The sequence below is a fragment of the Manis javanica genome, chromosome 10 (assembly GCF_040802235.1).
Source record: "Manis javanica isolate MJ-LG chromosome 10, MJ_LKY, whole genome shotgun sequence".
Classification (NCBI taxonomy): domain Eukaryota; kingdom Metazoa; phylum Chordata; class Mammalia; order Pholidota; family Manidae; genus Manis; species Manis javanica.
The window spans coordinates 49550903-49567164 of record NC_133165.1 but is presented as its reverse complement, the minus strand read 5'-3'; the positions used below and the strand labels follow the sequence as shown (position 1 = coordinate 49567164).

Below are 16262 nucleotides of genomic sequence, written 5' to 3'. Positions count from 1 at the left end.
GAGGGTCAGAATCCCAAATTGCCCTTTTGGAGAAAGGGAAGAAAGAAAAGCTTTTCTCTTTTTTCCTATTTCAAAATGTCCATTCATTCCTGGAGCTCATTTTCTTTTCTTGGACAATGTTTATTATTAAAAATTTTTCAAACATACATCAAAGTAGAAATAATTTTGCACTGGACACCCCTGTATTCTTGAATACCCTTATTTTACCATTAACCATTTCCTCTTCTCGAATCAAGCCTGATCATCAAATGTCTCCCAATCTGCCCTCCCAGCTTCTTCTGCCTTCACAATCTGACTTTAGGATGGATGGCCTGCCATTCATGAGCTCCTGATTGAGACTTGTTAGTCTCCTCCTTACGTTACACTTGAGGACACCGAAGCAGCAAACAGCCTGGGGGAGGAGCTGCAAACATTTCTGCAGATATCATTACTCTGTGCTTCCCTATCCAAGATCTAGCACCTCATGGAAGAACAGTTGTTTGAAGTCCCAGAGTTGAGACAATCTCAACCCTAAGGCTGGGTGTGAGACCGGGAAAGGACACGGCAAACCCCAAGAAAAGTGTCACTCAAATAATGCTTCTCAGCACCACGGCCCAGTCCCCGGGGTGTCCCACATGGCTTTGGGTCACCCACCCTAGGGCATGAGGGAACTGCCATCGTTCAGGGCCTTCCTGGTGAAAGTGGTCTCTGGTCTCTGCTATCTCTGGGGTCTGCATATTTTGCTGTTAGAATTTCCGGGCTTTTCCTGATAAACTGACTAAGGGCTTATAGTAGAGTAAATAACTCAAAGTTTGGGACATGGACAAATGAAGATTCTTGAGATGATTTTAGGTGTTAGACATGGGACCAGCAACACTGGATCATGCGGGGAAGGTATTTCCCTTTCCACTGCCTTTCAGTTGTTTGAGGAACTCAGGGGAAAGTCTCATGTTAGCGCTAGCGTGCCTTTCACTCCTGTCCAACACTTCTCCTGCAACTCTTTATTTTATTTTTAAAGAAAGAATGAGTGGACTCTGGGCCCAGAGTCTTTGCTGTGCACCAGCAAGCTGCTAGAAAAGAACAGAAAATAAACAAATTGTTACGTTATGCATGTGTTTCTTTTTGCTAGTTCCTTTAAATTCAGGATCCATTTTCCATTAGAGTGGTGATTTGAAGGTCTCTTTTTAGGTAAACAAATATAAACAGCGAGTATGTTTAAAGAAAAACATTAAGCAATTAATAATACAGGAGATGGCAAAAATTGGGCTGGGGTTGATAGGCAGGTAGCTACCCCTGCTCAGAACCCTATTCCTCCACACCCCACCCCTTGTCCTCATTTTCTCCTCCTTTCTTAGGTCTGTGAGAATCCTTAGAAGACCCTCTGTACCTCCGAGGTCGGGGAGGAGGGAGTGTGTGTGGAAGGGTAGGTGCCCTGAGGCCATGTGCCCAGGGTCAGGTAGGTGTTAAAGCTCAGCTCTGGCCGCCAGGTCACCACGATGCCAGAGTACCTAAGGAAACGCTTTGGCGGCAACAGAATCCCGATCACCCTGGCTGTGCTCTACCTGTTCATCTACATCTTCACCAAGATCTCGGTAAGGCGGGGACGCCGCCCGGCCGCCCTCCTCCAGCGGCCGGGTGGGGCGGCCGGCCCGGGCACCACCGCCTCCCGCAGGCCGGTCGGAGGGGGACGCGGGCGGGCGCAGAGGGAGGCCGGAGAAGAGGCGGCAGGAGGCCTCGCCCACTCCTGCCACAGCTTCCTGGGCAGCATCTCCGGATGCCGAGTCACGGCCACCAGCCCTGAGGCAGGGCGGTTGTCTGCCTCCTGGGAAGGCGTGGTGATCAGCTGTTAATCAGACTTGCTGACGGGCCCGTTGAACCTGCGCAACCCTGACCTTCGAATGGGCAGATCTCTAGAAAGAGGCCAAGGGCAGATGCTTGCAATGTCCAGGGCCGCACTGCTCAGCTGGTCTGACTCGCAGAAGCGGTCTTCTCTTCCAGCGGGAACTCGGGCAGAAGCTTGTCCTCTGTGAGGGGGCTAAGGTGGGGCAGAGGAGTTCCATTCAGTCCAAACAATGACAGACTCTGCGCCAGCTTCAGCTGTGAATGCCAGACGTAGAATAACAACATCCTCTGGGCACTAGTCTGGAGGGAAGCTGCAGATGTGGGGAAGCCTTCATGAGGGAGGCTGCATCGGAGGAGTCTGCTGATTAGAGAAAGGGGGATTTGCATCCCTCATGGATGGACTAGAAGAGGCAAAAGGTCAGAGGAATGGGTGGACTGACTTGGGGGGAAACGGAGCATTTCCAAGGGTCTGGAGGACTGGAAGAAAGTAACAGGAAGGAGGCCGCGCGGCTGGCACACCACCAGGCCCTGGCATGCAGCCCTAACTTATTTAGACATTATCTTGGGAGTGATGCAGAGCCACTGGAGAGTTTTGATGGGGACCAGGATGTGACCGTGATGGTATTTGTGAAGGTTGCAGTGGGGCAGAGGGAGGGTAAGAAGACCAAGAGTAGAAGCAGGAAGACCACTGTGGAGCCGTTTCAGACGTAATTGCCCACAAGGCTCTAGTCTGAGACCCCTGATCTGGGAAGGGATGGCTGCCAAAGAGACAACATATGACTCTTCATTGGTGTACATGGTGTGTATGGGGTCACGGGGAAGACAGTGTAAGTTTGCTGGAATCTAGGCTAGGAGAACTTGTGCTGCAAATGTCTACTTATTCATTCACTCATTCATTTGTTTATTCATCCATTAACTTCATGCCTCTACAGGTGGACATGTATGCAGGCGCCATCTTTATTCAGCAGTCTTTGCACCTGGATCTGTACCTGGCCGTAGTGGGGCTGTTGGCCATCACTGCTCTATACACTGTTGCAGGTATGACTGAACAAGGGGTGATGTTGGGAGAGGTGGTGGGCATGAGCTGTGAGCCACCCCATCTTTTCCTGAGCCATGTTCAGATGATGCACTGTGTTAAAACCATTTATTCATCACACTTCAATCTGTTTCCCCAGAGGATATGATTTCTCTTGGCCTTTGTCCAAAGGAAGAGGGTGGCCTGATAAGAGGGAGGATTTAAAAATGCACCATAACTTAACATTACACAATGGAATACTATTCAGCCATAAGAAAAGAAATCCTACCATTTGCAACAACATGGATGGAGCTAGAGGGTATTATGCTCAGTGAAATAAGCCAGGCAGAGAAAGCCAAGTACCAAATGATTTCACTCATCTGTGGAGTATAAGAACAAAGAAAAAAACTGAAGGAACAAAACAGCAGCAGTCTCACAGAACCCAAGAATGGACTAACAGTTACCAAAGGGAAAGGGACTGGGGAGGATGGGTGGGAAGGGAGGGATAAGGGGTAAAAAAGAAAAGGGGGGGACATCACTATTAGCAGACATAATGTAGGGGGGGCATGGGGAGGGTTGTACAACACAGAGAGGACAAGTAATGATTCTATAGCATCTTACTATGATGATGGACAGTGACTGTAATGGGGTATTGGGAGGGACTTGGTGATGGGGGGAGTCTAGTAAACATAATGTTCCTCATGTAATTGTAGATTAATGATACCCCCAAAAAAAGCACCACAACTTACATATACACAGTGGAATACTATTCAGCCATAAGAAAAAAAAGAAATCCTACCATTTGCAACAACATGGATGGAGCTAGAGGGTATTATGCTCAGTGAAATAAGCCAGTCAGAGAAAGACAAGTACCAAATGATTTCCCTCATTTGTGGAGTGAGTGTGCAGCTGAGTGAGCAAATGGTTATTCAGGTTGCGTCCTGCCTCCAGGGGGCTGTGCACACAGACCAGAGTGAGCGGCACAAAGCAAATCAGAAGGAACAAAACAGCAGCAGACTCACAGACTCCGAGAAGGGACTAGTGGTTACAAAGGGGAGGGGCATGGGAGGGCGGGTGGGCAGGGAGGGAGAAGGGGATTGTGGAGTATCATGATTGGTGCACGTGGTATGTGTGGGGTCATGGAGAAGACAGTGTAGGTCAGAGAAGACAAATAGGGACTCTGTGACATCTTGCTATGCTGATGGACAGTGACTGCAATGGGGTATGGGGGGGACTTGACAATAAGGGTGAATGTAGTAACCACGTTGTTTTTCTTGTGAAACCTTCATAAGAGTGTATATCAATGACACCTTAATAATAAAAAAATAATAATAAATGCACCACAACTGCATACAGCTATTCCATTTATTTAAGAACTATTTATTGAGAATCTACATAGTGCTGAGCACATGTACTCTCATGCACTATACAAAGCTAGATCAAAGCTAGGCTGGGGCCTAGAAGAGTGGCTGGAGTACAGCAGCACCTTGACAATATCTGTTTCAAATATTCACCTTTTCATCTTCATCTGCTCTGGCTTCACCATTCTCTGCCTCCTCTTGGTATAATATAATTCATTCCACAAATATATCTATATACACACACAGACAAATATATATAGTATACACACACACACACATGTCCATGTATATGTATCACCTATGATATGCTAGATATCATGCTAGGCAATGGGATACAGCAGTAAACAAGATAGACAAAATCTCTACCCCAAAGGAAATTAGAGTGGCGATGGGGAGACAAGTAAGGCCTCTTTAAGGTGATATTTGGACCAGACTTAAATGATATGAAGGAATTAGCAAAGAGAGTCTCAGGGAAGAGAATTCCAGGCAGAGGAAAGGGCAAATGTAGAGACTGAGATGAGAACATGTTTTGCTTGTTTGAGGAGCAACGAGGAGGTCAGTGTGGCTGCAGCTGAGTGAGCAAATGGTTATTCAGGTTGCGTCCTGCCTCCAGGGGGCTGTGCACACAGACCAGAGTGAGCGGCACATCCATCATTGGGTGATGCTACAGCACCACTGGTGGGAGCGAGGCTTGGGTCCCTGAGCCTTGAAGTTAGTAAAATGAGCCTAGATTTTGTTCTGCGCACCATGGAACACCATTGGAGGCTCTACACAGCAGACACATGACAAAATCTAACATATGCAAAGGCCTCTGATGAAGGAGGATCTTGGCTGAGGTCCCAGCATTCATAGAAGCCATGTGCCTGGAGCCCAGGGAAAGGGAAGGCTTTGTGTTCCCTCGTCTGGGGTCTGTCACCCCAATTAGACTGTCATCTCTATGAGGATCAGGGACGTGAAGTTTTGCTTGCCAATGTATCCCTACCATGTAGAACTAGGTAGGGCACTCACCAGGTATTTGGTGAACAGTTAAATAAAACTCTAAACATCAATGCCATTATAGAAATGGTGGTGAGTGTAAGTGGTACCAAACTTCAGGATCTCACCTCACTCAGGATGGCTAATTTCATGGGAGAACAGTGGAGAATTGGGGCCAGAATCTAGGCCAGGTGTCTCCCCGTTTGTGCCAGGGCGTTATTCCTGCTGGTGAGGAAGGAGGAATCATAGGAGAACACCACGCCCATGCATATATTTTTTATTGCACTGTGACTTTGCCCGTTAGGAAACGTGTTCATATCAGATAAGTGTCCCTTCCCCTTCTGGAAAGAAAGGAGGGAGGTATGAGGAAGAGATTGGAATGACTGCCCTGCCCAGATGCTGATAGATTTGCTATCATTATTTTTATTACAAGGATTTCTGTAGGTGGCAAAACTAAGAATCCCCCAAGGCCAAGGAGCATAACCCCGTTCAGGAAGCTTACTAGGGCTTGGAATATGTCCTTTCCCAATACTAAAAATGAAGACTTTCAGAGCTTGGGACTGTGGCCCAAGCATCACTTTCTACCTAAGTTAGAAATTACTGTGTAACAAACCACCCACAGGCATAGGGCCTTAATATTATTCCTCACAATTCACTGCATGGGTCATCTGGGCGATTGTTCTGCTGGGCTCACCTGGCTCAGCTGAAGTGTAGTTGGAGAGCCCCTGGGGCAGCTGACTGGAACCCGACGACCTCACCCATGCGGCAGGCTGCTTGGGCTCAGCTGGCCTTTCCCTCCACGTGGGCCGTCATGGTCCTTGGGCTAGACTGGGCTTCTGAAAGAAGCATGGTGGTCTCAGGGCAACACAAGAGCAACAGCAGAAGCCGCAGGGCCTCTTGAGACCTGGACTTGGGGCTGCACAATATTATCTCCACCATGAAAGGAGCAAGAAAGCCACACTGCAAAGTGTGCCTGCCCACAGGAGGGAGATACTGTGGCCCTCCCTGCAAATGTCAGCGCTCAGGATCTCTCCAGTCAGGGGCTGAGCTTCCAGCTTCCTTCTGCCCCTCAGTTAACTCCTCCCCTTCAGAGTGCCTGACCTCACCTCAGTGCTCTCCGTCCCTTCCCTGCAGGTGGCCTGGCTGCTGTGATCTACACGGATGCTCTGCAGACTCTGATCATGCTTATAGGAGCGCTCACCCTGATGGGCTACAGTAAGTGGGGTCCCAGGGTCACTTGGGTGGATGACAGCACCTCCCTCAAGCAGGGACGTGTGCCCTCAGCACTGCGGATCAGCAGACTCAGCTGTCAGAAGCATACCACTTGGGTGTCCCCGGTGCTTTGGCTGAGAATTGTGCTGGAAGAAAACTGTGCTCATCATGGAAACACACTGTTTTTTTAAAAGTAAAAATTAATAGCTCTTTCTATATTGATATGGATGAATGATTAAATAACTACAAAGGGGAGGGGCACAGGGGCATCTCTTCCTTACCGAACAATTCCAATTAATAAATGCAGATGGAGTGAGGGAAATAGAAAATCACCATTAGGACACCACAGTAAAAATTGCTAGAGGCAAGATCCAGCAATAAATGCTAAAGGTAGTAGGTGAGAGTTTATGAAGAAACGAGATATTTGCAAGGTCTCAAAGTGTCACATCCAGTGAAGAACCCAGCACGTACCACTGTGACTAAGTGATCAAGGCTGACATTCACAATAATGAAGACACACTGACACTGTGTGTCTCCCGACACTGCACACCGAGGACACACTACCACCTCTGCGTCATTCTTGCCCAAAATATATAACCTCAACTTCATCACGGGTAAACATCAGACGTCCAAATTGAGGGACATTTCACAACATATCTAACCAGTATTCTTCAAAAGTGTCAAGGGCATGAAAAATAAGGAAAGACGGAGGACCCACACAGAGTAGAAGAAACCAAGGAGACACAGCAAATAAATGCGATGTGGGATTCTGGATGGGATCCCAGAAGAGAAGACAGAGAACATCAGTGGCGAAATCTGAACAGTCTGTATGTAGTTAACAGTGATGTACCGATGTTGACTGCTTCATTTTGAGAACTGTAGTGTGCTCATGTGAGGTGATAGCATGAGGTGGCTTATGGGAGAACTCTATACCCCTCAGACAGCTCTTCTATATGTCTAAGATTTTCTCAGAATAAAAAGTTTAAAAATTATTAACTATTAAAACACCTGTGAACCAGGGGTATTAGCTCATTTAATACTCATAACAACCTAATGATACTTGTCACTTTCTTGTTGGATAATTGTCACTTTCTTGTTGGATGAGAAAACCAAGGCCAACTGCTGAACAACATGCCCGAGGTCACAAAGCTAGCATTCAAAGCCAGGAACAAACCCAGGCAGACTGGCTTCAGACGTCCTACCCTTGATTGTCAGACTGCCTGGTAATAATAGTGGGGAGATAACCCAGTTGTAACCTTTGTGGGAAGAGTCTAGGGGCAGGGGTCAAAGAGTATAGGCAGGAATTTTACCTTAATATTGTGGCTTTATGCACCATTTGAACTTTGTTCCTGTGTTACTTGTATTTTTCAAAGATGGGAAGAAATAATCACAGGAAAATAGTTTCACAATACAAACAGCAAGAAAAATTGCTTATTATTAACTCTAACAAGAAATGTTTTGGACCTTCAGGAAGAAAAATGTCACTAGTACATATAAAGAGGAAGTACAAGTAAGTAATATATATATGAGGGACAAACGATTCAGCCTCACTAGATAAATGCTTGATGTGGATGCTAGCATCAATAGCAAAACTTTGACCCTCTCAGTGCACCAGGAATGACTCATGACATTTCAGATTTTGGAGGCAAGAGAGAATCAAAAGAAAAATCTTCATGTGATCTGTTATTCATAGCCACAACTCTAGATCTTTCTCCATGAGAGTATGGGGTCTCAATGGGGAAGTTCTGTTACCTAATACATTACATAATCAGTCAGGAGATTACAGAAGAACCCTTGACAATCTTCATCAATCTGCTGTATCTAGTAAACCTCCTCCCAAGGCATTTGCAGGTTTTCACATGTTGAAAATTAATTTGACTATATATATATATATACATATATATATGGGTTTATTTTTGTGCTCTCAATTCTGTTCCATTGATCTATGTGTCTTTTTATGGTGACACCATACTGTTTTGACTACTATAACTTTGTAATATAGTTTGAAATCAGGACATGTGGTTCAGTTTTCATATGATATATCTAGATGGAAATATATTTATCTTGCTTGAGATTTTCTGAGATTTTTGAATTGTGGTTTAACTACATTCATTTTGGATAATTTAGGGACATTATGTCTTCAAACTTTTCTTCTCCCCTCTTCTCTGTCTCTGGAATTCAAATGTCACAAATCCCAAAGGTCAGACCATCTGATACTGACCCACAGTTCTCTTTTCTCTTTGTATTTCAGTATGGTCAATTTGTATTTCAGTGTGATCACTTCCTTGGCTGTGCTGAGCGTATCAAGTCTACTGATAAGCCCATTGAAGGGATTTGTTATGTGTTACTGGGTGTTTTTCCCTCTAGCATTTCTATTTGACTTTCTTAGAGTTTCTATATCTGATGAAATTACCCATTTGTTCATGAATGTTGTCCACGTTTCCCACTTCAGCCTTTAGTCTATTAATTATAGTCATCTTTAATTCCCTGTCTGATGCTTCCAACACCTGGCTCATCTCTCAGTTTGTTCATTACTTTGTCTCTTGACAGTAGGTCATTTTTTTCCCATTTTGTGTTTGTCTCATGTATTTTTTGGAATGTTGGACATAATGTGTAGGACAGTAGACACTGGAGTAGATTGTATTTATGTTTGGAAATGTGCATGTTGCTTCTGCTGGGTCACTGATGGGGGAGCCACAGTGCTCGGGAGTTGAGCTGGGTTTAGATTTTTTGCTGTTGCTCTGGTTGCCTTCAGTGCACCATCAGCTTAGATTTCTTCTGGCACCTCCTGTGCTCAGGATGCGGGTCTGGCTTGCCGGGGTCCTTATCAATGTTCATGCTTCCAACCCCAGCTTCTGCCTTCCTGTGTATTTGTGATTTGGAGAGGTCTCTGTCCAGGCTCTCGCTCCTCTCTCAGACACAGATTGCTGCTGTGTACTCTCCAGTGCTTGCAGCCCTACTGTTGGGACACACGAAGGGTGCCACATTGTCGTGATCCTGCCTCAGTCACAGATAGGCCCTTTGTCCCCGGTCCCGGTAAGCAGTGGGGCTGTCTTCCTTCTCCCAGCAGGAGACTTGATCTGAGCCTAGGACAGTCTCCTGCATTTACCCTGAAGATAACTTTGCTTTCTCCTTTTCCTTCCCCATCATAGGTCTGCACCCTGGGGCAACAGTTTGCTGCCCTTCCTCCCACATTACTCCAGGATCTGTTTGAAAAGAACCCAAAATACAGTGGCAAATCAAATCAAGGAAAAGGGAGACAAACAAGCAGTGTAACTTGGAATGAGAAGAAGAACTAAACGCAGAGAGAAAAAAAACAGATGATAAGAATTTAATATGCAAGCTTTAGGCTCATAAATATGAAAACTTGCTTGAAATCCACTTTTTCTAGGAAAATCTAAATTACTAAATTTGACTCAAGAGAAAGTAGGAAACCTTAGCAGTCCAATAACTTAAAGAAGAAATTAGAACATTTGTTTAAAAAAAAAAAACTCAAAAAGTGGCCCCAAGAAACACTAGCTACAGTCCCATTGGAATCAGAATCAGAGTGCTAATTATTTATGCAGTGGGAAATAAAGCTCATAAGATACATGTATTGAAAAGAAAGAGACAAAATTATTGTTATTTGTAAATGTTATGTCTTGTTACCTAAGAGACACTGAAAAACTGACCTAAAAAGGAGGTTAGTAAAGTGGCTGAAATCAAGATTAGTATTCAAAATCACCGACTTTCCTTTATGCCAAGAGGACTCTGCATTTCATTTGGTACCCTGATGTCTCTGACATCGGTGCTACTCAAAGTGTGGTCCATGGACAAGCAGCATCAGTGTCAGCTGGGAGCTTTTTAGACAGGCAGAGTCTCAGGCCCCACGGGGTACCTGCTGAGTCAGAATCTGCATGTTAATGATTCCCAGGTGATTCATGTGCACACTGACGTGCACACCCTTGCAGGCGGTCCATTCCCAGTGCTTCCACCTGCTATGATCTATATGCTGGGTTAAGAGCACTCGGATGAGTGGATCCAATTATTGATAAAAACATTATCTGCCCTCCCACCCCCACCACCTCAACTACCACAAAAATCACTATTCAGGGAAATAAAACATGACAAAAATTTATCATCACAATAATTTTTTTGCCCCTGTAGCCATTGTCATCCACAATATGCAGCAAAGATAAACCAGGATGCAGGTTGCATATCACTCCTGCCCACGTGGGACCACCAACTGCCTCTTTTCCACACACACACAAAAAGTTTGCCAGAATATAATCCAGTGAGAGCAACATTATTTTAGGGATAACCTTGAATCCTTCCAATCAGTGAAATGAAGCAAATTATCTGCTGCCATAGTCCTTTATTATTTTTTAGAACAGCTCATGTTTGTGCCAGATGCTGGCATTTTATGTGCATGATGGCATTCAGTGCTTGCTCCAGCCCAGTAACATTGGTGCTGCATTGTTGCCCACTCACAGGAGAGGAAACCGAATCTCAGAGAGAGGGAGTGGCTTGCTGAAGGCCCTGAATTACTTGAACCATCTTGCAGTACTGTAAATTGAGTGCAGCTGAGAAGTTTAGCCATGAAAGCATGATTACTTAAAGGTGGGGTTTCTTAACCTGGGGTCCATGGATAGAATTCAGGGGGTCCATGGACTTGGCTGAGAAAAAAAATTCATCTCTATTTTCCTAAAGCTATATGTAAAATTTACCACTTCCCAGTGGTAAATGTAAGCACCAAACCGCAGGAATATCAGTGATACCTGTGACTTTGATATCACAAGATACCCCAGATGTTTTATATGATGATTTTATCCAGATGATTTTACAGTTGTTACAGAGGTATTGACATGCTATGGGTGCTCATGGCTACTTTGAAACTAAATTATGACAAGACCTACTGCTAAGTCTTAACGTTTAATGGTGCAAATCAAGTACTATGTCATGGTTTATGTTTTGATGTTTTGATGACTGCTTTCAATGCATCAGTTTCCTTTACAATCCCTTGCATTTTGTATTGTGCATTTAGCAATATTCTGAGAAGCAATCCATAGTTGCTACCAAAGGCATATATTTTAAAAAGGTTAAAAACCTTTAAGGGGACTTTCCTTGGTAAGCAGGATTTCACCACATCCAGCCATGCCCTCATCACTTGCTTGATGGGTCTGAGGTCCTGGCAAATCTGGGCTTCCTCTGATTTGTAGGTTTTGCTGCAGTTGGTGGGATGGAAGGCCTCAAGGAGAAGTACTTCTTGGCCCTGCCTAGCAACCGGAGTGGGAACAACAGCTGTGGGCTGCCCCGAGAAGACGCCTTCCATATATTCCGAGACCCGCTGACATCTGATCTCCCATGGCCCGGGATCCTATTTGGAATGTCCATCCCGTCCCTCTGGTACTGGTGCACGGATCAGGTACACAGCAGTGCCCTCTGGGATGCTTGTCTCCTCAGGGTGGCCGGAGGCTGGGGGTTTTCTCCTCTGTTTCTCTTCTCCCTTTTTCATCCACCTCCCCCACTGCACTGACTACTTCCTTTCTACTGCTGTACATGTTATTTTACCTCCTGCTCTTCCTCATATAATGGCAAATCCAGAGCTACTAATATTTGCAAAGGGGAAAGCTTAATACATCCCGCTGAATGTCTGCAAAGATCCAGTAAGCAAAGAGATGATCCATTTTAAACTGGAGGCTAAAACTGAGGTGGGATAGCATTTGCTCACCGAATAACCACTGGGTGTCCTCTGTGTACGAGGCACTTGGAAATCCTGCGGCAACAAATTAGACAGGATTCTTGTCCCTTGTGGACACCTTATAATGGGGGCAGAGAGGCAATAAATAAGTACATTGTGGGGAATGTTAAAAGGTGAGAAATGTCATTTAAAAACAAAGCAGAAGAGGGAAGCGGATTGAAAGCATGGGAATGCAATTTAAACAGGGCAGTGAGGGGAGGTGTGGTGGAGAAGTGACCTCTGAGCAGAGGCTTGGAGAGGAGAGAGCAGGTGGGCTTCCTTGGTGTGATTATTGGGGAAGAGAGAGCTCACTGTGAGGGAACACATATGGTGTGAAAAAAGAAACAAGATGAGCAAAAGGCACAACAGTGTGTCTAACAAGCCCTTTGTTAAAAGGGATGGCAGTGGATAGAATCAGTATTTGCATTTGCTGTGTATGTATAAAGAAACTAGATGGAGCGGATACCCATGGGTGGGGAGATGGGCATATCGGCCAGGATGGATGGCAGGTTGCAAACCCAACGATATCTCTCCAGTGGAAATGTGTTCTGTTACATTAAAAATCAGAGACTTGTGTGCCATTTTGGAAGCTGTATTGCTTAGCCATGGCTGATGAGAGTTTAATTAAGGGTCACGGAGTTGGACGACTGACTTGATATAGGGGACACTGCAGAGCATGAAGCCCAGGTCCCCTCTCGGGCTGCAATGCCACTGAGTGAAGAGTTCAACATGAGGCAGGGTCTGGTGCAGTGCATAGACCCTCCACTTGAAGAGAGAGACCCTGTGCTCCTTGTTAGCAAACCTCAGGTGGGACAGACCTTGGGAGGCAGTTCAGATCTAGGCTCACAGGTGGGCTTTAACCTTACTGGGCCTGAAGTCAGGTTCAGGTGACATAACCTTTTTAACACCTCTGAGCCTCTGTTTCGTCATCTGTTGAGTGGAGTCACTAATGGTTATTAGTGAGGAATTCGGTCACAGCTCTTTTCTGCAGTGACGTTTTAATAAACAGGCCATTAAAAGTGTTTATATTTTTGTTGTGGCTCATGTAACAGCTCTTGACACAGCTCACCGGCTTATGCTTATTCATTTGTACAAATATTTCCTGAGGATCCTCAAACCCTTATTAGCTGGGGTTCCAGTATGCACCCCTTGGAAGCCACCTCCAACCCATGCCACACTGTTCAAGAGCTTTGAAGCTTAGCCAAAGAGGACTCAGTCTCCTTCCAAACGCTAAGCAGAGCAAGAGAGAGGGTCCAGGGACCCTCACCCTCCTTGGCCCCCGATTCTGGTCTTGACCACACAGTGTTGCTGCTGAGCTGGATTCTGAAGAGTCCAAAGACTGTGTTGGTTCACTGAGCAGTACTGCCCTGGGAAGTGCACATCCTGGCCAGCCCTTTATCTAGGCTCATATCAGAACAGGAGGAAGGCAAAGCAACACACAGTGTTCACCAACTGAGAGCACATCCCAGATCTTCCTAGGCAGACAGAAGAGCTAAATAATAATTGATAAGAGTAACGATACTTCAACATTTATCAATGCTGTACCATTTGGCAGCCACTGATCTAACCATTTTCTATGTATAAGCTCTATTCATTTTCATAACATTCCTATGAGCTCTATTCCATTACGTGGTTCTGCATGTTGTCCTACAGAAGGACACCCTCCTCCCAGGGCTTGTGGGTTTTCAAGCAGTACAACTCTCTTGAAACTTACTCACCTGCCTCTTCAATTCATATTTGGAGGCTCCACATCATGGGGACAGGAACCAGAATTCTCTTCGGGCATGACTTTGGATCTGCAGCAGAAAGGGCTCTGCTCTCAAAGCTGTGAACTCTTTCCCCTCTGCTTCCAGGTGGACTGGCGAGGAGGGAAGCTTGCATGCCTCTTTCCACACTGTAGTAAAGCAACAAGAAGTATTCTACAGACTCTAATATCCTTACATTTTACTACCACATTCTTTTTTTTTATTAAAGTATCACTGATATATAATCTTATGATGGTTTCCCATAAACAGTGGTTTCAGCATTCACCCATATTGTCAGTATTGTCAAGCCCTCATCGCCTCTACTGCGGGTCACTGTTCATCAGCATAGTAAGATGTTATGGAGTCATTACTTGTCTCCCCTGTGCTGTATTGCCTTCCCCGTGACCTATATTTTGAGTGCAAATTATAGTGCCCCTTCATCCCCTTCTCCCTTCCTCACCACCCACCCTCCCCAGTCCCCCACCTTTGGTAACCACTAGTCCCTTCTCAGTGTCTATGGGTCCACTGTTATTGTATTTCTTCAGTTTTTCTTTGGTTTTATAGTCCGCAAATGAGTGAAACCATTTGAACTACCACATTCTTAAGTGCTCTAGAAAGTCTCAATAGGTATATGTTTGAGTCCTGAGCAATGACAGATAAGAGTCAAACCAACTTCTAAACAAGAAAAGCTAACTTCCCAGCTCTGAATTGAGGCTCCTCACTGCTCCCCACCTTTCCTCAAATAAGCCAATTCCACATTTTACAGTCTTTCCATTACAGTATCCGAACAAATATAGTTTGTGCATGTAAGGGTACACTTGGTTGCAAGGGCCAGAGTGCAAATCAGACTTAAACTAGCTCAGGAAAAGGGTGGGGAGCTTATTAGTGCATGGAGTCCAAACTGCAGGTGGTTGAATTTGCCTTCAGAAACTGCTAGAGCATATTCCAGTTTCCTTCTCCATCACCTTTCTCTCTTACCGATTGACTTCGTTATCTCCAACTGCAGACCAACAGGAAAGAAGCTGATAACTCCTTAGGTCCCAAATCCAAAAATCCTGCAGAAGGGCTCTGATTGGCCTAGCTTGGGTCATGTGCCTAACCCTGGATCAGCCAGCTGTATCTAAGACTATAGGGTGGCCATATGGAGAGGGGGTGGGTTTCAAAAGAAAGGACAGGACACTCCAGGAAGTCTGCCCCATTGATGTCTGCTATTAAAAAAACGGGGGCAATTCCAGCTTTGCCCTGCTCACCACAACATCACAATGTCAATGATGTGGCATTTCATTCCTTGTCCATGGTTCACTGAACCAGCTCATAAAAGCTCTGGTAACTCACCAAGGCCCCTGTAACTTTTCCAGAGGCTTCAAGACCCACAGCCTAAGAAAACAGTAGAGAAAGTTCTGAGCTAGATTCAATCTGATTCAAGTAGATTCGATCTGAAGGCTGCAGGAGGAGTTTTGGCGACCAACCTCATACTCAGAAAACACTCTGGAGCAAGTCATTCCCTTGGAGTGGATAAATCCTTTTCTTTTATTTGACATTTGTATATGTTGTAAAATGATCACTGTTAGAAGTCCAGTTGATGTCCATCACCATACATAGTTATAAAAATTTTTTTTCTTATGATGAGAACTTTTAAGATCTACTTTCTTAGCAACTTTCAAATATACAACATACTAGTCTTACCTTTAGTCGTGAGGCTGTACATTATATCCCATGTCCATTGTTTTTTTATAACTGGAAGTTTGTTTTATATCTTATACTATTTTATAACTGGAATTATTTTATTTAATTATTTTTTAACTGGAAGTTTGTACCTTTTGACCCCTTTCTCCCAGTTGCCCACCTACACTCCTCACCTCTGGTAACTACGAATCTGAGTGGATAAATCTTGACAAGAACTAGCCTCACCTTATTCAATGGACAGGCCTTAGTGAGGGGGTCAGAGTAAGACCTAGGCATGCTGTATACAGCAACGATAATACAGGCCAGACACTCCAGTGCTGTTGGGAGCAATATCTCAGACCTTCTCTCTGTCTGTCTCTTAATTTATCACTCCTGCAAAGACTTTATTATTTCCAGTTCTCCTCCATTATCCTTCCTGCTCTTGCTTTCTTTCCTTGGCCCTTTCAAGACACCAGGACAAAAATCATTCATAAAAACCAGCCATAGACAGTTACATCTACCCAGGTATTCCCCAAAGACCACCTTCCTGCTGCCTTTATTAGCTCAGTGTTAGCTGTTTTCATATTTCTGTACTGTAGACCTGTGGCTCTCTGGTCCAGTTTCCAAGATCTGATTCTTTCTTCCATTAGGGTGGGGGGGCCTGTTTGAACTTCTTTCTCTGGTTCTATCCAACACCAATAGCATCCGATGGTGATGACAATAATCACTGCTTTTTTCACATAAGAACT

The 16262-nt window shown here is 45.0% G+C and overlaps 1 protein-coding gene across 6 annotated transcripts in view; it reads left to right on the top strand.

The window, feature by feature from the left end:
- SLC5A11 (solute carrier family 5 member 11) overlaps positions 1-16262 on the top strand; it is a 60370-nt gene that overhangs the window by 24172 nt on the left and 19936 nt on the right. For all 6 annotated transcript variants that reach the window (XM_036992492.2, XM_036992489.2, XM_036992488.2 and 3 more), the window contains 4 exons: positions 1467-1571; positions 2754-2859; positions 6307-6387; positions 11583-11788. In XM_036992492.2, coding sequence (XP_036848387.2) covers positions 1467-1571; positions 2754-2859; positions 6307-6387; positions 11583-11788 — 498 coding nt within the window. The remainder of the gene's footprint in view (positions 1-1466; positions 1572-2753; positions 2860-6306; positions 6388-11582; positions 11789-16262) is intronic.